A 23,126-nucleotide genomic window follows, 5' to 3' on the forward strand; every position below is an offset into this window, starting at 1 on the left:
GTGTCATTGGCCCGGTCACTGGCCCTGACTGTAACAATACCGTAGGTAATGACAGGCAAGTTTCCTTAGTTAACAATTAACACATGCTAGTCAGCCAAATTGGCCTAAACCGGGGCCAAACACAATACATATTTACATAAAAATTTAAAAGAAAAGATTTGTCAAGGAAACCTACATAATTATGTTGTCTATACTTCACTTGACCCAAGATTTATTTTTGTGATGAGAGAATCGCACTGTTCGCACATGGAATTTTAGAGGGATCATGAAACTATGCTGTTTTGTTTTTTAATTGATGCATTGCTCGAGAAATCTAGCCAAGAATTTGCTCACCGATAGCTTCACATTCTAGGCTAGAGACCATTGCATTCAAAATCTAGTCGGATTCGCTGAAGCATGACACCGTGTAAAGCAATGGAAGTTCAGAAGTAAACACAGCCGATCACGACAGGCGATTGCATCAAAAATGTTGCTAAAATTACACTTCAGCAAAATTTTAGACTGTCCAAAATAGGTAAATCTTGCTTTTAAGGATACAGTTGACTCATTGAAATAACTTTCATCCAAATTTCAACATTACAGAATAAATAACCCACGGTGCAAAAAGGTTGACCCCCGAATGACCCTGATATGTTTTGAATTTGAGCTTGATTGGACCAATTTTGAAATTTGATCTTTGACCCCTAAACTTTTACCTTTGGGGTTATTTGTTTGTAACAATAGAATGTCGTAAGGATCATTTCTGTTTTTCTCATTACCATACTGAAATTTGTGATTTCATTTTATTTTGTTTTTCCGATAACCAGGAGTGGATTCTACTGGACATTAACTCAATATCACTCAACTCAAGATGGTTGTTGGACTTATTCTTAGTTATATCGCTGTGTTTATCATTGTTGGCTTGATGATAGCATTCTTGGCATTCACTGGATACATTTATTGGAACCGAAGAAAGTATGCTCATATACCATGTGTGCCAATGCCCAGGTGGGTAGAATGTAGGGCTGTCGTGTATAAAGCCATAATGTGTGATATGCTCCACAGCAACGCCCTCAATTTTTTTTGAATTTCTATTTTTTTGCACCATTGTAATGGCCATTGGTATACATAAATGCCCGGGTATCCCCTGTTTTATTCTGCAGCTCACCGATCGAGTGCTGCTATGTTGCCTGCATATCGAATCATTGAATAAGTGACTTGATGCATAAACTTTGTGTATATCGCTATTCATCTTATACATCTTGTTTGAACTATAAATATACGCATTGTAGGCACTGGAATAAAATACCAATTTTCTTCGTTTTACCTCATTTGTTTGGCTCAAAATTAAAAGAGGGCAATGTGATCAGTAGCTATCAGTGAAAACTAACATTTAAATAGGAATCTATTTTTTATGTAAATCACACATTATTGCTTTTTAAATGTGTGTACTGTAAACAGACAGGTGGCTCTTTAAACTTTTAGAAAATTTGATAAACAAAAACTATTGGAGGTCCAAAACAAAGGCTGGAACCCTTTTGAAAACAATTTGAAATTATTGAAAAAAGTGCACACCATATTTTTACTGGACTACATTTTAATAGTTTAAATTGTTTTTGTTTTTTTAAATTTTTAAATTTGGAAATTGACAGCGCTAGTAGAATGTATGCAGCTGGGGTTACAAGGCATGAACAAAACTAACAAATATCGTAATGCAGCATAATTTTTCTATGACCACTTCTTGTAAGAACTTTGGGAATAATTAAGTATTGGCTACCAAATTGATTTTTAATTGACCTGACAGTGTCAGTTTGTGAAATTTAAAGCTAAGATTTAGTGAGTCGTGAAAGTGATACAACATCATCAATATTGATTTGCAAAATTTGACAGTAGCAAGTCTGTTAAAATTTCAATTATGATGTAAATAATACCGGGGACCTGCATATATTGACATAAGTCATGTGTCCATGAAGTGAGTCAGTGACCCCATTATTTTTGGCAAATCCTACACCCAATGACTCCGTTTTTTTCAGTAGCCTACACTGAATGACCCCCTTTTTTTTGAACAATTGGTCCTCAAAATTGAAATTTCGGCATGCTTCACGCGCATTTTGAAAAGAAATAAAAGAGTTTTGTCTACTTTGTACTGTAATATTGGGTAAAAAGCTATTTTTGATTGTTAATGATGTGAAATTTTGGGCACTATACCATATCACCCCATTTTTGACCTTGCCCCCCCCCCCCCACCCCCGGAAATAATAGGCCATCTATAAGGATATCAATGCGCTGTCTGTCTGATTGTTTTTGTTTTGTTCATTATTCTTGCAACAGCTTCTATTTTGGACACATGAAATTGTTTAATAAAGCTATACATGGAGAAGATGACCTGTGTATTGATGCATTGATGTTTGAATGGTAAGTACCATGAGTCCACAATGTTTTTGTACATTCTATTAATTACCTCCACGACCCATTATTCAAAATTGCGCACTGTGATTTGTTGAAACGCATCACGTGAAAGACCATTAATTAACAATAAAGTGGCCAGGGCAATGAACTTTATGTTCTTCTCGCATAACAGTGATCGAACAGCAAAGCGCGATGCAGTATATTAGCGCCGTTACACATATCCACAAAGCATTACGCTTGGTTACATGTTCAATACTCGCTGTCAATTATGCTTTGACTATGCATACGCATTACACCTTGAGGTAAACAACTTCAAATATTTGGGCAAAAAGTGATATTTTTCTTTAAATCGCACTATTTTGTGGTAATAGAATAGAAGTAAAGGATGTAGCATTATCCTTTACACACAAATAATGTGTCCTCGGGAGTAAAAATGTTTAAATAATGGGTTCGGCTGCGCCTCACCCATTATTTTCGTTTTTACTGCCTTGGACACATTATTTGTGTGTAAAGGATAATGCATTACCCTTTATTTCTTAATTATAATACTTATTGGAAGAGAGGCACCATTTAGTGACTTCCAGATTTCCCATATCGCACCCCTGTTATTATACCATACCATATGGAAATATGTTACGGTACCTCATATACTGACGGTATACTCACTCGCAAACTTTTTCGGGTGTGTTGTCATGTAAACATAATGGTTTTGCTGAGTTTGCTTTGCCAATTCAGTGCAGGCTGCTATGCTGTATATTATCAACAAATTTGCAAACAAAAACAACAAAATGTTTGCCTACAAAAACAAAGAAGGTAACTAATGTTAAAAGTTATTTTGCTTCATCTATGATCTCATGGTGAGCTTGTTGGAGTCATTTGTAAGCCCACTCTTACTGTGCTTCAAATTTTGGTCTTTGTTTGGAATATACCCACATTTGCTCACCAATGAAAATGAAGTTAGCTTGATGCCCAACTGATTGACCAAAGTTGACTCATATGCACATAGTCTTGCTATTTTGTAGTGCAATATAACATGTTGCGTACTCAAATCTTGGGAGTCACTTGTATTTCAACAGTTATATTTCAATAGAATGCTACAATTCAGTCCTAAAAATGGCAAAAATGGTACCGGTATGAAAAACATTAAGCACATGTAATTTGTTTAGGGTGTGTTTTTACACAAAAGCAAAACCCCATAGGGTACTTTTTGAAAGCCTGTGTATACGGATAATTTACAAGTTGAAATACAAGTGAGCTCCAGTCAAGTTGACTTGCCCTTATCGACCAACCCAAAAGTCTGAAAAAACACCAGTGTCAACGTTTTTTTTCCCTCCAATGTCATATTTTGGTGTATAGTATTCAAAATATGTGTTTTATTTATGTTTTAAATGTGGTTTGTTTTGTTAATTTCGGCAGCGTAAACATATAGATCCCGGCCGCTGTGTATGTGTATATTCCATGCCCAGCACCGTTGAAACGAGTGAGTGTTGGTTGGTCTGTGTCTAAGGGTTATTCACATGGCATCCTGTAACAGACACAGGAATTACACTGTAACTTTAATGGGGAAATGTGGGATGGAAATTGTGTTCAGCCCCATGTCCTACATTAATTTGAATCGCATTATATCCATAGTATTTTCAATAAATACACGTCTGACTGAAGATGTTGAGCTGCAGAAAGTTCAAGCATTATCAAGTCCAAATGGACTATGGGATGCATTAGAATAAATTTGTTAAGTGCACAAACATAAAAATCTCTCAATACAAAGCATTACATGTGCATTACATCATATTTTGCAGAAATTTTGTTAGCCTAATGGGTTTTTTTTATTACTATCTTTTGTTTCATAAAATAGGTACAAGAAAACTGGCAGCCTAGTGTATTGTATGCATGTGCTACATGTGTCAATAGTAATTATCCTTGAGCCAAAAGCATTAAAGGTATGTGAGACCTCAGTGATTGTAACTATACTTTGATCAGCTCGTAATCGGCGGTCCTTATAACATCGCGGATTAATATGAAAATATTTTATTTTGAAAATTGCTTTTGTGACATCTTGCCAGAAGCATCACAAATTATTAATCCAAGTCTTATACTTTGCCTACTTTCTTTGACACACAAAATATAGACCAGACAGGTCAACTTAACGTGGGTCTACTTTTCGGCGTAGTGGGAAAAACCTAACATTTCCCGTCTATTACGAGCTGATCAAAGTATATGTATGTGATTTAACTGTCATTTTTAACTCGGAAGAAACAGCAAGGTATACATACCAATTAACTTGATGTAGGGACACAATTACACAGATAAACAGTAGGGGCACAAGTTAAGAGTCTTGTACAGCTGAGTGCGAGTCTTGAAAAAAATGTGGTCCTTCAGAGTGCCCCCTGACAAAAAATGAAAGAAAAAGTGCCCCTCTGACAAAAAATGAAAGAGAAAATCAGGAGGGCAAAGAAAAGAAAAGGGCAAGGAGCCCTTTTCTAACAAAAAATTCAGGGCCAAAATAGTGTAAAACACAAATTTTTTCCCACGCTATGCGTGCACATTGTAACAATAAAGCCCTTTTCAGCAAAAATAGTGTAAAATACCTTTTTTTTTTTTTTGTGTTACGCGCGCACATCATCCAAATAAAGCCTTTTTGGGAAGCTCAAGACATACAGTCTCTATGTATTGTATGACGAACTGCAATTTTTTTCGCCTGTGCCCCGAAATTTTATTTTTTCCCCAACCAAGAAAGCCGGCACGCCCCTCATGGATCGCCCGGGACTTGACATCATGTAACCCGGGATTTGACAGAAAATTTGTCCAGGGGTGCCAAATGTTGGCCAGGAACTGGTGGTATAAGATTGACGCCAGCTAAAGCCCCTGGAAATTGGGCGGGGACTTCAGCTGTGTGAGAGCCAGGGTTTGGTTGTAACTTACCAGGGTTTTTCCAATCAGCAAAATGGGCCGTGGTTTGCATTTAAAGGGGCATTTCGTGATCCACAGCCTCATCCCCCCACTTTTCTCAAAAAAAGGTGAGATTTTTATATCACTGGAAACCTCTGGCTACATAATGTTTATGTACAAAATATTTCTTGCAGATTAATTCGTTTTGCAAAGATATCGTGAAATTTGAATTTCGTTCTGGTGCACCAGAACGAAATTACAACGCATTGTCTATGGAGCAGTGTAATACACATAATCATGCATAACTCGCAAACGCAAAATCGGAATCAACTGAAATTTTGGGAATAGGCTTTTTTCGTGGATATGTACTGAAAAATGTCATAAAAAGAGGATGCTAGGATCACGTAAACACTCCTTTAAGGGCCAGGGTTGCTCTGCACTTGGTCATACTTGAGCTGGGATTTGCCATGGAAATATTAATAATCCACTGAGTATTATGAACTTGTTTGTTTCAGGCCATAATGCTGGATAAAAGGAATCCAAAGCCACCAGAATTCCATGTGTTTTTGCGAAATCTTTTTGGTCAGCGGCTTATGGGTAGGGGGCTGCTGACAGAACCAAACAATGAAGAATGGCATAAACGTAGGGTGATTTTAAACAAAGCCTTTCACCGCAGGTAAACAAATTTCTCACCCTTTTTTGTTTTTGTATTTTATACAGGGGAAGTCAGAAAGATCTGTACTCTTGAAAACTACTTTTTGAAAACTAGAATGGGCAGCACAGCAAAACTTGTGTGCTTTACTAAATTTATTAATCAGGTTTCAGATACTTATTTTGTGTGCGCATCTATTCATTTGTTTTCCCTGTTCTGTGATAAAGTATAATCTTGCAGTATAGCTCATCCAAGAGACTTCTAGCAAGGTAGAACCAAAGAGTACCGATTCATGTTTGCAGGTTGCTCATGGAGGGCAAATAGGGTACCTCTGAATAATGTTGCTATGCGCCGAGCAAACTATGATTTTAAGTAACTTCTTTGTAACATGCAAGCTTAAAATGTGCAATTTTGGACCTTTCCAAAAATGCTGGAGATACAATATTTCCCCACAATGAACGACAAACTAACATGGAAGATTTAATCCATGTTTTGATGCATGTCATCTTGATCAGCCTTCTCTATAGCCTTTCGGACTCACATAAATTGCAAAGCTCCACCAAAATCCATCACCAGACTTGATTTGATTTCTTGAATGTGTACAATAGTGCATACCTTTTTTATTGTATTATACTCTATTCCCTTTGTTTACAAGATATATTCATTATTACTATTTTGGCCATTTTTGTCAGATTTCTTAAAGATTTCATGGACCCATTCAATGCCAGCACTGAGCTGTTCCTTGATAAGTTATCTGAAAAAGCTGACGGGAAAACACCTATATCCATGGTAGAGCATCTTAACAGAGTGACACTTGATGTCATATCAAAGGTAATTTATTAAACACTATCAAAGGCTTCTTGACAGAAATTCCAAATTAACTCAGTAACTAAAGTTCCTTGTATCTGATCCAATTATACACTTACTTGTGAACGTTTCAACAACCACAGTTGCCTTTGTCAACACTTGATGAGGAATGACTGCAGTTACTGACAACCGACGCTAGAGGGATTTCCAGCGTGATTTTTGGGTTGCCAGTTGGTTTTCCTTTTAGGGATTTTCTTGGTCCCTGCTGATGGCAGTCCAACAGAGTGAACCAAAATGACATTATTTATTATTTACCCAGCAAACACAAAACGTTTTCGACATCATTCGCAAAAGGTTATAAAAGGTTGTCAGAAAATGTTTAAATGTCGGGTTATATAAAGGGTATATTAAGAGTATAAAACGTTTTCATAACCTTAAAAAACATTTTTGATAATCTACTGCTCAGCAAACAAAAATGTTTTACAGAAAATGTTTAAATGTCGGGTTATATAAAGGGTATAAAAACGTTTTAATAACATTCCAAAACATTCTTGAAAACTTGATACAAAACATTTTAAACAGAATGTTATTTTGGGGTTGAAAAAATATTTTGCGAAAAAATGTTTGCCCAAAATATTTTCAATAACGTTTTAAAAACGTTTTCATGACCTTTATATATCCCGACATTTAAATGTTATTAAAAGGTTTTGAAAAAAACATTTTAAGAACATTTCTGTGTTTGCTGGGTTCAAACATTTTAACATAATGTTATTTAAGTATTGACACAATATTTGGCAAAAATGTTTGTAAAAATAGTTTACAATAACAGTTTTTGAAAACATTTAAAAATATTGTTGTAGTGTGTTTTCATACAAAACATTTTAAAACGTTATCATGACCTTTATATAACCAGACATTTTAATGTTATTAAAACGTTTTTACCTAAACCAAAAGCCAAAATATAACTTACTTAAAACATTTTTAAAACGTTTTTGTGTTTGCTGGGTATCCCTGATTGTAAGTGGCCTTGGGCTGATGGCTGTCCAACAGAGTGAACCAAAATGACATTATTTATTATTCATCACTGATTGTAAGTGGCCTTGGGCTGATGGCTGTCCAACTGAGTGAACCAAAATGACATTATTACACAGCCGTGACGTTAGTCACGGCTGTGTCTTTTTTCTTACAGGTTCTTTCTTTCTTTCTTCTTTCTTCTTTCTTCTTCTTTCTTCTGTCAACCATTACATTTGCTCTAGCACTCACATGCTTACATCGATTTTGACCTAACTTCGTCACAATGATCATTGACCTTGCCCCTACATGTCACATGAAACTCGTGGGGTCAAAGGTCATGCTGGGAGTCACAGGGGTCAAAAACGTGATTTCAACTCAAAATGCACCTTCTCCTACAAATTACGAGGACAGTGACTTAACTTGCACACATGCATTGTAATTACCCAGTGTCTATAAGGTGTACACATATTTGGGGTCAAAGGTCATTAAGGGGTCACTTCCGCATAAAACGGAATACCTTCAAATTTTGTTATCAGCTCAGGAAAACATAGGACAGTAACGGTATGTTCACATTTGAATTGCAGTTACCCAATGTACATGTGGTATTTTTTATTTGGGGTCAAAAGGTCATTAAGGGGTCACTTCGGTTTAAAACAAAATACCTTTAAAATGCATCTTCTCCCACAAATTACGTAGGACAATGACACCACTTGCACACATGCATTGTTATTAACCAGTGTCAATGTGGTGTACACAGATTTTGGGTCAAAGGTCATTAAGGGGTCACATCCGGTATAAATCGAAATATCTTCAAAAAATTGTATAAACTAAGAAAAACATAGGAGAGTGATGATATGTTCACATATGAATTGTGTTTACCCAATGTATATATGGTATTTTTTTCATTTGGGGTCAAAGGTCATTAAGGGGTCACTTCCGGTTTAAAACAAAATACCTTTAAAATGCATCTTCTCCCACAAATTACGTAGGACAGTGATGCCACTTACACACATGCATTGTTATTACCCAGTGTCTATGGGGTGTGCACAGATTTGAGGTCAAAGGTCATTAAGGTGTCACTTCCGGTATAAAACGAAATAACTTCAAAAAACTTTATCAGCCAAGAAAAATATAGCACAGAGACGGTACATTCACTCATGAATTGATGTTACTCAGTGTTCACGTGGTATTTTTTATTTGGGGTAGAAGGTCATTAAGGGGTCACTTCCGGTCTGAGACATAAAAGCCTTCAAAATGCCCCTTCTGCCATAAATAACATGGCAAAGTGATGCCACGTGCACACATACGTTGACATTAGCCAATGTTTATGGGATTTTCATATATTTTGGGGTCAAATGTCATTAAGGGGTCACAAAACGGCTGTGTTCGTGGTCTTAGACCACAGCTAAGTCTAGTTTATTATTTATCACTGATTGCAAGTGGCCTTGGGCTGATGGCTGTCCAACAGAGTGAACCAAAATGACATTATTTATTATTTATCACTGATTGCAAGTGGCCTTGGGCTGATGGCTGTCCAACAGAGTGAACCAAAATGACATTATTTATTATTTATCACTGATTGTAAGTGGCCTTGGGCTGATGGCTGTCCAACTGAGTGAACCAAAATGACATTATTTATTATTTATCACTGATTGCAAGTGGCCTTGGGCTGATGGCTGTCCAACAGAGTGAACCAAAATGACATTATTTATTATTTATCACTGATTGCAAGTGGCCTTGGGCTGATGGCTGTCCAACAGAGTGAACCAAAATGACATTATTTATTATTTATCACTGATTGTAAGTGGCCTTGGGCTGATGGCTGTCCAACCGAGTGAAACAAAATGACGTTATTTATTATTTATCCCTGATTGTAAGTGGCCTTGGGCTGATGGCTGTCCAACAGAGTGAACCAAAATGACATTATTTATTATTTATCACTGATTGTAAGTGGCCTTGGGCTGATGGCTGTCCAATAGAGTGAACCAAAATGACATTATTTATTATTTATCACTGATTATTAGGCTATAGACAAATCCAATTTCACACACCTGAAATGGTGCGGCCTTGGCAGGGATTTTAAACTGCATTCCATCACCTGTGTTGCACATAAGGCTGGCATTTTACCCGTTTACCCGACCGAGATTACATTACCCGGGTAGGAAATACCCTCCCCTGGTACCCGAAATTCAAAAAAAATTGGAAAAAAAATTTCCTAGACCTAAATGCTAGGATCATTCATGGTTGACCTAAAAAAAAAAAAAAAAAAATCAAGATATTTTGTTATTTTTAATATGAAAATTGATAATTTGTATTCATGTCATAGTCTATTAATGATTTCAAAATGCATTCAAATTCAATACATTTTGAAATCATTAATAGACTATGACATGAATACAAATTATCAATTTTCATATAAAAAATAACAAAATATCTTGAAATTTTTTTTTTTTTTTTTTTTTTTTAGGTCAACCATGAATGATCCTGGCATTTAGGTCTAGGTCCAGAGACACTACAAAACCGAAAAATTTTTTTTTTTTTTTTTTTTTTTGAAATTTGGTACCAAGTTACCCGCCCAAAATTGCGGCGGGTACCCGGTACAAAATTACCCGAAAATGCCAGGCCTAGTTGCACATAGACAAAAGAATGATGAAAGTTCACAACACAATACAATTTAACATTGATTTCTATAGGGGGCTTTAATCCACCCAATTGGGCAGTCACAGCGCCAGTTTGGTGTGGAGGGGACCCAGTAATGGCCGAATGAATTCTGACCATCACTTGGATCGTTGGATTCGTCTATACAAATCGAAATATGTATGTATAAAGGAATACTGCTGCTAGGGTGGGTTTTCATGTTGTTACATTTGGTATTCAACATTATTTGTCAACAATATTTTGAGGGTAATTTCAGGGTCATCTGAGGTACAATAATGCAATATAAGAATTTTGGGATTTTTAGGAAATTTGAATGGAGAAAACAATGTACATGCCCAAGATAAATGCAAAAGCAGCCAACACCTGTGGTTCTCAAACCACCATGTTTACTTATTCATTCTTATAACCGTTGTCACAAAATTTCATTGAGAACAACCTTATCCTTATTCCACTTATTCCATTGATCTCATTATAAACAGGTTGCCTTTGATTTAGATCTTGGCATCATTGAAGATGAAAACTCTTTCTTCAACCAAACTGTGTTGATTGCATTTGAGGCTGCACTTGAAGGGTCATCAATGAGTTCAGTAAGTTTTTATTTTTATGTTTATATAAGTGCCATTCAGTGATTTAGTAAAAAGAAACACACCAAAAAAAAACCTAAAAAGAGTGCCTTAGCCTATTCCTGTGTCATCCATTTCTTTTGATGTCACTGACAGTCTTGGATAGAAGATATTGCAGAAGTAGCATTTGATTTCTTGAATGACAAGTAGAGTTGATTGTTGTCTGCATATTGATTAAATTTAAGCTTCTGATGGCTTAAGTTAATTAAGAGGCAATATGTACATAGTGCATAGTAAAGGGCCTAAGACAGACCCCTGTGGGACACCAAAGCATAAACATTAAGATGCAGAGATTGTGCAATATACAGAAATTGATTGAAGTCTACCTGTATGGTAAAAAACGTAGCCACTTAGGGCAGAGCCTTCGATATGAAAGTTTAACTTACACTAAAGCAATATTTCATAGTTGATGGTGTCAAAGATATATCCAGAAGAACAAGAAGAACAATTTGTCTAGGGTGGTGATGATATAATTATTATGTTCTTAGAGTAGTGCAGCCTCCATACTATGTAACTGTCTATAGGCAGACTGGGGTGCTTTAAGCAATGAGTTTTTGTTCAGGAAACCAGTGAGCCGAAATACTACAACCTTTTCAATTACTTTTGAAAGGAACATCAAATTTTCAAGATTTTTCTATCAAGTGTTTTTATGATATCATAATATGTGACATGATCTGGTTCATGGGGGCCAAAGGAGGCATTTTTGACGATTGAGTTAGAATGATTATTACCTTACACAAACATTAAGCTATCATATACTGAAAACACCAAAGCTCTAGCATACTTGGTTCTAAAGTTATGAAATTTTGTGATGTTTATTTTCTTATGTATTTTATTGTTTTTTACTCCACATTTTTGACTGTATGTATCTGAATTTCATATTTGTTGCCTTTGGCCCCCATGGACCAGATCGTGTCACATATGAGTGCAGCCTTCACAAAGTCAAGTTGTAATTAAGGATCACACAGACCATGTTTCACATTACGAGGGGTATCCAAAAGTTTTTGACATCACCCAGAAGTGAAAGAGCTATACCGATGAAATTTTGTCAGTGTAATCACTGGTCCTTATGTACATTATGGTCCAAAAATTGTCTTATAAGTATGTTTACTTTCTTTACAGGTGGCGCTAGATGGACAGTAGGCACATAACCTGCAAGATGGTGAAAATTGAGGCACGCAGCGTGATTAAGTTCCTGCATTTGAAGGGTTAGGCCTACAATGCTCAGAAAATCTATGATGAAATGAAAGCAATCTACGGTGATGATTGCCCATCACATGGCACTATTGCTTTTTGAAAAAGGAATTTCTAAACTGGCCACATGTCCCTCACAGATGAGCCAAGAAGTGGGCGTCCATCACTTACGGATGATGCGGCGGGATTGCGGCCACAGCAAAAAAACTCAAGAAAGTGGAGGATCTTATCATGAAAAGGTTATGCGCCTACTTCCCATCTAGCACCACCTGTGAAGAAAGTAAACATACTTATGAGACCATTTTTGGACCATAATGTACATAAGGACCAGTGATTACACTGACAAAATTTCATTGGTATAGCTGTGATGTCAAAAACTTTTGGATACCCCCTCGTATATGGTCAATTAGAATTTGTTTTTGATGGATTTATAAAAAAATACAAATAAAATTGAATCAACTGTTTGATTTTATCACAGAAATCTTGGAACAGCAGTTACAAGGAAGAGGTACGGAGAGCCATACGGACCATACGTGAAACAGGTAGAGAATGTCTAAGCAAGCGTATAGATGAGATGAACAGTGGCAAGGAAGTACAAGAAGACATCTTAACCTATATTATCAAATCATCACAGGAAGTGAAGGGTGATGATAGAGAAAAGATGGAGGTGATGATAGATGAATTCATTTTGTTTTTCTTCGCAGGTAGGTAGCTCAGTGCAAATACATCTACCGTAGACGCGTATTTCGTCAAATAGTCGGCCCCACCCTCAAATAAACGCCCCCACCACTTTTTTCAACCAAGATGTTTCAAAAATGCTGATATTTTCATGCTATCTTGTGTAGTAAGCTTACCAAGTTGCCCACATGGTCGATAATAGCGTCACTTTTTGGCGAAAATCTCGATTGGAAACCCGGAAGTGAAGCAGAAGTCAGTGTTTCTAGTTCATAGTTCATCATTTTAGCGTGAGTTTTAAGTTTATACCTAATGATTTTAACGGGAATTATCGTTCTAAAATTGACCTTGAATAAACGCCTCTTGGGAAAGTGTAACCTTCGGGCGTTTATTTGATTTAAATACTGTATTTACCAGTCTGGTCTGCAGTGGAAATACTTGAAATTGATGGAATCTCATCTCGGGTACTGAGTTATATTGTGTTTGAGGCTGGGTAATATTTTTCAATGCAGAGGGACACCATAATATGGGTGTGTATTTATAAGAACCTGCATAGTAATGGGTATATCATTTTAAAGGCCTCATCTTCAGGAGGATCATAAAAATCATCAAAACTTGGCACCTTTATTAGTTTTATACATGTAGATGTGTTAACAGAACCTGCTAGTGGTTAAGCTGAAAGCGGCCGGTATTTAAGACTAAATAAGACATTAGCATGTTAGGTAATAATGGGGTTTCAACTTTGTCAATACTTACTGCTGAGTCCTACACAACCAGATTCCTATTGCCTGCACAGGGCGTCACCAATTAGGTACTTGGCTGGTATTGTGCAGTACCAGGGGAGTACCAGTGCAGTACCTCTGCTGACGAAGCAGTAGCAGCAGTGGTACTGTGCATGTGCTCTGTGAGTACCAGACCAGTACCTTTGCAACAGTGTACCTGTGCAGGCAGCCCCAGTAAGAATCTGGTAGTGTAGTTTTTTGCCAAACTTTTCATTTCAAAAATACCTAATGACAGCTTCAGTGACTTATCCTTTACTTTTAGGCAGTTTATAAAAAATTGTTAAAGGTGAACCTCATTGAAAATAAAGTTATATATCAATGGAAAGCTTATGATGTCAGGATACTAAAAATTATTTTTTCTGATTTTTTTTATGGCCAATAAAGCTGAAAAATTAAAAAAAAGGAATGAATTTTTGGTCTTTTTTAAGGCGCCCAAAAAGCACCCAAATCAATCGTCTATGACCTTGAGAATGCTCGTGACGTAAGCTCAGGGTTCACAGTCACGTGATCCTACTCGGAAACATGTAAACAAGACTTGCTTCCTGTAGTTTGCAAGCTGCCCGGCAAGTCTGATTTTGACAATAAAGCTTGAAATTAGAGGAATCTTCAAGTTGCTAGTTCCTTCTATATATATTAGAAATAATAGAATTATTGTCAACACATACATTTTCCGTAACTTTTTGACAAAATCAGTCATAACTCTGGGTACTAAATTTAGTACGACCATGGTATAACTGGGTAATTGAGTTTGAATTTCGCGCTGGGATCAATCCCATGCGCAAATGCTTGCTGCTACCGTTCATGTCATGGACTGAATAAACATGATCGAATAACAAATTAAATACTTGTTTGTAACATTCCTATTCTTGATTCATTTTAAAATATCTGATTTAAAAAAATATCGTCTTGAAGTAATCAAAAAAATAATAAAAAAACGCCGATTTCATCAAATCCAGCCCATATGAAGGTTTTCATATTTAGCGCATTGCGGTAATACATTCTTTCCACACAATCGCGATTGAAAGAAACAGATACTCGGCAGATACTTTATTATAAAATAAATACAATTTAGGCTTAGTAGACCGTTATTTGATGGAATTCTGAAATCTGAATAAAATTAAAATATTGTCACTTGTGTCACGATTCTTTAATGATAGTACAATCAGTGTACGGTACTGAAAAAGTGAAACATTCATGTTTTATGGATTACCGAACACGATGCGTAAATTGCTGCTGGATGCTGAAGAAATGGCAGGGACGGATATGCACAAACACAGCGACTCGGTTCGGGGCTTCGTCCTCGTAGCACTTGCACTGTCAGGAGATTTTGATCAATCGTTCCCTTATATTTGGAACATTTACAGGAATAAATTTTGCTGATGAAGTAGCAATAAGTTGGAAATATCAGAATGTGAATATCAAATCGGTCATTTTGTCTGCAAGTACAGTACAGTCGCGGATACTGAACACTCGGCGTAGTGAGACTCAGTCAGTCACTGAGCTGAGCTCATCCGGTATATACGAGGTCGCCTATCATACATGACCGGCTATGACCGGTTGTAAAGCTAAGAAATAATTAAAAATCCTGTACATGTACCTTATTCTATGCCTTCATTTTCTCATTGTGATAAGTTCATCTCAACTTGGTGTGACGATCTGAACTGGTAGCACTAGCAGTTATTTTTGCAATCTGTTTTCATTCGCTGAATCTTCGCTCTTCGTGCTTTACTGTAATATTCCCTATGCATATCGTGGATGGCTTGGCCTATCCCAAATCACCCGCCAGCACTTTCCCCATTTTTAAATCCACACACTTTATTCAGGAACTTCATTCTTGATTTGATCATGATATTTCCTTCATGTTATTCTTATTTTATTGAAGATATTTTTCATGTAAAGTAAGTTGACAATGACTGAATTAGTGCATTGGCCCGATGCATGCCACAATAATACGGACATTGTGTTTACAATCAAACCGGAAGTAACTGTGTGTCCCTGTGCTGGCGTCATCATCGAAAGCACCCAATTTGAACGATTTCGTTTTGTAATTTAGGGGGGGTGCCAATATCCAATCTTTGCATGGAGATTATGTCTATCCTGGTGCGTTAGGCAAATAAAAAATATTCTTTTCTGCTTCCTGGCATCATAAGCTTTTCATTGATATATAACTTTATTTTCAATGAGGTTCACCTTTAACACTTTTTCTGGGATCACTGAATGAGCCTTTGATCAGTCAGAATTATTAAGTAAATTTTCACGGGAAAATTTTCTGGACACGTGACACCCATGGGCGCAGACATATTAGCATTATGGAATGTGACCCCGAGCACAGCGGGTGTTCTTCCAATGTATTTGAATAGGAAGAATTCTTCCTTTGAGGCAAAATAAGTGACTTATCGCAAGTTAATAATGTTATGGTAAGAGTTTCCGTAGATAAATATTTTTTACCGTACATAGATATTTTTGAAATTACGTTTTGATGATATTGTGAAAAATTAAGATAACATAATATTCAATAAATTTGCAATGCACAAATTTCTATCAAAATTGCGGTCAAAAATACTATTCCAATTCAAAATTACTAAGACTTGAATAGCGAGGTCACCGCCGGGGGTCAGAGATCAGGCTCGAGGTTACACTCACATTGATACGCATTGGTCATGTGTCCAGAAAATTTTCCCGTGAAAATTTACCTATTAATGTTGACTGTTGATACAGATGAGATGTTAATAGGCACTAATAAGTGATTTTTAGCCATTGATTTTGTTTTGGATTTTAAGCTTTATCATTGCTATTTGTGTGTATGTTTGCAGGTCAAGAGACTACAGCGAACCTGTTGTCATTTACAGTTCTAGTTTTGGGTCAACATCCAAAGATATTGAAAAGGTAACAACCCCTTATATGCAATTCATGTTCATTCTTTGAAAATGGCCCTTTTTTCGTGTTTTTCTGGTCATGCATGTGTATAGATTATGAAACTGCGGGCTTCATTTATAGATTTTTCTCATTATTGATGCCATTTTAAAGTAACAAACACTCAATATCTCATCCAACACAACAGTTGTGAGATCAGTTATGAGGCAGAGTAGATATACTCATGTGGATGATTGCATGGCCCATTCAGTGTGTGTGTGATGGGAGTCAGTGCTGCCGAGAGCCATTACAGGCCCGGGGGTAAAATGAACGCATGGGCCCTCTTTTTACAGGCCCCTGAGGTCTCTTTTCTTTGCTTTTATGGGCCCATTAAAGTATGCTTTCTTCATTTTTACGGACCCTCTCGGACCCCGGGCCCGGGGGTAATGCACCCCCCTTAACTGATGGGAGTCCACTTGATCAATAGAAGCTAGTGTGTGTGTGTCAGTCAGTCAACAATTATGTAAAGCTTTTGGTCAAAATTGGGTCACATGTGAACAGTTCAAATCCTATTGCAGCAATTATTTATAGGTTAATGAATGCGTATTACTTGTTGGGAGAGAAATTAGGTAAAATAACACATAAGTACGTTATTTTGTCTAATTTCTCAAGCAGTAAGTAATACGCATTTATTAACCTATTTCATACACCAGAAGAAAACAATATGTGATTTTTGCTGTTTTTTATAACAAATTATCACTAAAAATGGTGGAAAATAGAACCAAATATAAATGCATCAACCTGCCTGAACAATAAATCAAACTGCACGTAGTACATGGAGTGCACATTATACACAATCAATGCACTCTGCGTACTTTTCTAACCACTTTTCTGTTTGGCTGCTTTGAAATAAGAGTGTATGAATATGTTTTGATGAATCAAAGTGTGTGACTTAGATGTTTTACCCCCAATATTTATTGGGCTCACTATAAACATGCTCTATGATAAAATAGGTTGATGACAATAATTTAGTGGACTGCCCTGCGCCATGATTAAGGTGAAGGACACCGGTTCAAATCCTTTGTTTGGAGCCAATCAATAAAAGCATGCAGGGCCTATAGCTGCCTTTTATGTGGTGTTCACTACCCATATCTTCGGATGACCTCTCTGGGATCCCTATTTTATTTCTATGGGGGTACTCTTGCATAGTTTGGTCCTCATCATACACAACCCCTTTGGTAATCTTTGGGTATCTTTAACCAGCATGATTAGAAAAAACAATTTGTGTGTGGATTGTTGGTTGCATCATAATTGTTTCATGTATCACTTTGCAGGTTAAGAGAAGAAGTGAAGACAGTTGTTGGTGATAGAGTGAATATAACCTTTGATGATATCAACAGACTGGAGTACATGAATTTGGTAAGCTAAGCAACACGTTATTTCTGTGATCATATTGGGTCAAATTATGTTTTGGCAAAAAAATTTTTTTTTAATTAATTGCAAATTAAATCAATTTATTGTGCATGGTGCGAAAAAATCTATCAAATTTTATTATTATTTTCTTTTTAGAATCTTTTACCATACAAATGTCAAAATCTAAGAAAAATTGGAGCAAATGCACATATAAACCAGAAAAAACCCAGGAAAAACCAATACAGGGAGGGGTAGAAGCAGGAACTTTTATTCATTTTCTGTCACCACTGAGCTACACAGACTGTCCCTGATAAACAGGACTCAAGTCTGGTACTTATGGATATGAGCTGTCGGGGTAAACAGTACAAACAACACATTACATACCAGTGTACGACATCAATTAATGATGCTTACCCGCCAGCCTAATAATATATAATCATACAAACAAGGGAAGAGGCTTACGCATCATAAACTGGAACATGGAAACATTCAAACATTACAAACTAGCGCACATGATTACTACCATTTTTCTCTGTTTGTGAAACTAAAAGTAACCAAAGATGAAAGAAGCAATTGTGACTGCCTTATGCTATTATTATTTTTGTATACATGTATTATATATGCAGGTATTAAAGGAAACCTTGCGGCTCTGGGGACCTGCATCTGGCATAGCTCGTAAGGTAACCTATGACTGCAATATAGCTGGTTACAAAATCCCTGCAGGGACAATATGTCAATTCAATGGGTATGCTATGGCACGTATTGAGGAGTATTTCCAAAATGCTGAGAAATTTGACCCAGAGAGATTCAAAAGAGAAGAAGATATGTAAGTGCAAGAAACGAACAGAAATTTATGATATATTTGTAGATGGGATTCTTCTGAAAACTTGACTTTGATATATAGATGTGGCTAATATATGAGTGAACAGTAGCGTAGCCAGTGGGGGCAGGAGCATTGGTATATTGTAGGTTGTCGGAACATGACAGTCCCTGGTGAAATAAATTGGGGTCAACAAAAATCATAATTGATTCCTCTCCTTAAGGGTTTCGCTAGCGACGTTTTCACAGTATTTTTGTGGGACCTGAGAGCACATCAGATACACCAAATTCTGAATACTGCATTCTGAATTCAAGTAATATCCTTCTGATATCAAATAAATTTGATTTTTTGAAATTCGGAATATAATACAAATTTTATGACAATTATTAAAAAATGATATTTTTGACATTTAACGATCCTCAAAGTACACTTTATAAATCTAGTGATATGTACTTAAAGTGTATGTAGCTGGAATGAAAAGCCATTCATCATAGGAAAATGTTGACCTTTCGTAATGAAGATAAACATTTTTCCCCCAAAACACCTAAAAATGTTAGGTCTTCGATACGAAAGGTCAACATTTCATATGGACGAGTTTTCCTCCCAGCTACACACACTTTAAGTACATATCATTAGACTTGTAAAGTTTAATATAAAAAATATGAAAATATGAATTTTTAATAATTTGCCATAAAATTTGTATGTTATCGCAAATATCAAAGAATCTAAATTATTTGATATCAGAAGGACATTCCTCATATTCTCAATGCAATTTGGTGTGTCTGATGTGCTCTTAGGCCCCACAAAAAATACTGTGCAAAGGTGGGTGACCAACCTCTTAATACAAAAAAACTATTCACATAAGATCAAATTTTTATACATATAAAAGTAAATGTATATTTTCTTTTGTTGCAGGACTCCGCACACCTACTTTCCATTTTCCTTTGGACCCAAATCTTGTATTGGTCAACAATTTGCTATGGTAAGTCTCAATGAGAATACATGATCCTAGGTGTGCCAATAACATTGTACTTGCATCCATATGTACTTTGCAATGGGCTACTCCCAAACCTTTGTAATGCTCAAGCTTAAAGCTGCTAGTTATCATTCCCCCAATGTGACAGTCCAATATGGAGGATTTATCAGTGTTACATATATTCTGATTCTGATCTCTTTGATTGCAATTCAATTTGCATAGCAAGTTTGATCTATTAAAGGAGGATTTCGTGATCCTATCATCCTCTTTTTATGACATTTTTCAGTAGATATCCACGAAAAAAGCTTATTCCCAAAATTTCAGTTGATTCTGATTTTGCTTTTGTGAGTTATGCATGATTATGTGTATTACACTGCTCCATAGGCCACTGTTGTAATTTCGTTCTGGTATACCAGAACGAAATTCAAATTTGGTGATATTTTTGCCAAAACGAAAAAATCTGCAAGAAATATTTGGTACATAAACATTATGTAGCCAGGGGTATCCAGTGGTATAAAAATCTCAACTTTTTTTGAGAAAAGTGCGGGATGAGGCTGTGGATCACGAAATGCCCTTTTAATTGTGAAACAAAGTGTGGTACAATATAAAGATGTATGTTCTGATTACCATCCTGTTCATTTCATTATATTCCCTTGAAGGGGCATTTTACCTAAGGTCCTTGACCCGATCAACAGCCTCGTCCCCCATTTCTCTTTATAAAAACTGAGCTTATGATATATGTGACCATCCACCACGAAGTGGTAGTAATAAAGTCGGCCCTAGGTCATTTTCTGTTTATTGCAGATTGTAAAAGAGTGCACTTTTAGCTTTAAAATGACACCTCAACCAGCTTCATCGGACATCTTGAGGTGAAGTTATGGTTCATCAAAGGTCAAATTTCTAATATAGTTTACATAGAAATCCATATACTGTTTTTGATTGTATCTCAAAATGGAAAATGCCGACTTTACGACCAGTTTGTGGTGGATGGGCACATATTTATCCTATTATCCCAGTAAAAATTTAACGCCGAGATATTTTTCGTTATTAATGAAGTGAACAAAAACATGGTGAATTGTGGCAACCACACTGGAAGTGAATGTACCATCCTATGGGGCAGTCAGGAGCATTGCTATTTGCCTATTGCACGGTTCCGCCATATGCGGGGAGAGCCTCGAACTGGCAATAGACATGAAAGGAAGTATTACGTAACTTTATGCAATGTTATATGACTGGTTCATGCATGCTGCCAGATCAAGGCTCTTCTCGCATATGTGACCGTACAGCACGAATGAGCCGTAAATGTCCTCAATTGTATTCTGAGTTACAGTGTAAAATGGGCATGAAGGTCATATTCATAGGTACCTCAATTGGGTGCTACGTGTACCTCATTTAATGAGATACACGTAGCACCAAATTGAAATACCTATGGATATGACCTTCATGCCCATTTTACACTGTAACTCAGAATACAATTGAGGACATTTACGGCTCATTCGTGCTGTACGGTCACATATTGTGGAACCGTGCAATGGGTGAATACTTGTTTTTGCTTATTCATATCAAAACTGCTGGAGCAATACAACTCACAATTTGGAGCATGCTGTTAATGGTAGGCCTCAATGTAAGATAGAAAACAGAACATAAAAAATCGGACCACACCTCTGAAATATTGCAACACAAGTCGGACATAATCTGTGTATGTGCATGAGTAGAATTTAAGTCATTTTGTTTCCCCACATAAGTCAATATCAGATGTGTGTTCAGTGAAATGGTTGGTTAAAAGAATTTCAGTCAAAATGAACATCCCTGTAAGCAGGTGCCAGCACTAATTCATTTGAAATGGGCTGTCCCAGTTGAAATCCATACACCCCTATGGAAGACATATGACTTAAATCACCCACAATGGGAGTGTGAATTACAAATGGAGTCACCCATTCAGGTAACCCCATTTGAAATTTGTTCACACTCCCTGTATAAGGTCATGTCTTCCCTAGTAGGAATTTAACTGGAATAGCCCTCTATTATTACCATTTTGGGTGGTATTGCTTATAGCCTGTCTTATGTAGAAGCTACTCAAATAAGGTTATGCATATTTTTTAATGTCACTATGTATAGCAGAGATGCCAGTTAGTTTCACTCAAAAAACCTGGAAAGGGCATGTATGCAGGCCAAAAAGCCCCAAAACAGGCTGAAAATATATAAAAACACAGGAATTTGAACTCACAAAAAACCTGAATTCAGGTTAAAACCTGAAAACTGGCATCTCTGGTATAGGCACTAGACATCTGATATTTAGGAAATAATGCTGATGAAACTTAGGCCAGACACAAGTAACCTGGTGAAGGGGTCACCGTAGATAGCTTTTTTTGACAGTGTTCCTTCTTCTGTTTTGTTTCAGATTGAGGCGCGCCTTGTTCTCAGCAAATTCCTCCAGAGGTTTAAATTTGAATTAGTGCCAGGACAGAAATTCACAGTCATTCAAAAGATCACCTTAAAACCTAAGGAGGGATGTATGGTATATCTAACTGCCAAGTGAGCAGCAGTTCAACATTTTACTGCAAACTGTTTGCATCTACCAAGGGACGTAGGTAACATGTAAAAAGTGATGGGGTATATACAATTGTGCCTTACTATGAAAGTACTGGTTATCAACTGTGTCATGTTATATGCAACCACTGTATTGGGCTATTCCAATTGAAATTAACACTACCCCTGTGGAAGATTTAGCTAAAGTCTTCCATAGAGGGAGTATGAGTTTTGAATAGAATAGACAGTTGGATAACTTCCATTTGAAATACTCACTCCAGCTGTGGAAGATATAGGTAAAGCCATAATACAGGGGGAGTATAGGTTTCAAAATGATTAACTTTGACCAATTACATTTGAAAAACATACTCCCCTGTGGAAGATATTTCCAAAATCTTCCACAGGGGTAGTGTGGATTTTGAAAGGAATAGCCCATTGTTTGTAATAAATACCCCCTCTCCTGCAATGTTTCAATGACCAATATGCAAAAATATCCATGCCATATCATGTGAGCATGGCGTGAGTAAGCTTAAAACTGGCTGTCACAATCGCTAAATTGCCAGTGGCGGCCCCATGGGGGGGGAGGGGCATGGGGGAAAATGCTCCCCCAGTCAGAACTTGTTGCCCCCCCAGTAAAAATCTGAAATTACAAACAATTCCACTTTTTGCGGCAATTTTGCGCAAAATTTTGTGATTTTGCCCCCCTCAAATTCACTTTTCCCCCTCAATGCCCCCTGCAAACAAATTCCTGGTGCCGCCACTGTAAATTGCATGGAAAACCCTATTCTACCTTAAACTTCCATCCAGTTCATTGCCAAATCATGGTAGAATTTCACTAAGTAAATCACATTCT

General features: G+C 36.7%; 1 protein-coding gene across 1 annotated transcript; it reads left to right on the forward strand.

Annotated features, from left to right (window-relative positions):
• Positions 1-781: 781 nt before the first annotated feature.
• Positions 782-22,695, forward strand: LOC140153471 (cholesterol 24-hydroxylase-like). Its single transcript, XM_072176232.1, has 12 exons — positions 782-987; positions 2,311-2,394; positions 4,244-4,328; positions 5,793-5,953; positions 6,622-6,760; positions 10,888-10,995; positions 12,704-12,929; positions 16,496-16,568; positions 17,870-17,954; positions 18,575-18,774; positions 19,684-19,750; positions 22,146-22,695. The coding sequence occupies exons 1-12, from the start codon at positions 851-853 to the stop codon at positions 22,281-22,283; spliced, it is 1,503 nt and encodes a 500-aa protein (XP_072032333.1). The 5' UTR covers positions 782-850; the 3' UTR covers positions 22,284-22,695.
• Positions 22,696-23,126: the final 431 nt, after the last annotated feature.

Source organism: Amphiura filiformis, chromosome 5, assembly GCF_039555335.1.
Source record: "Amphiura filiformis chromosome 5, Afil_fr2py, whole genome shotgun sequence".
NCBI lineage: Eukaryota > Metazoa > Echinodermata > Ophiuroidea > Amphilepidida > Amphiuridae > Amphiura > Amphiura filiformis.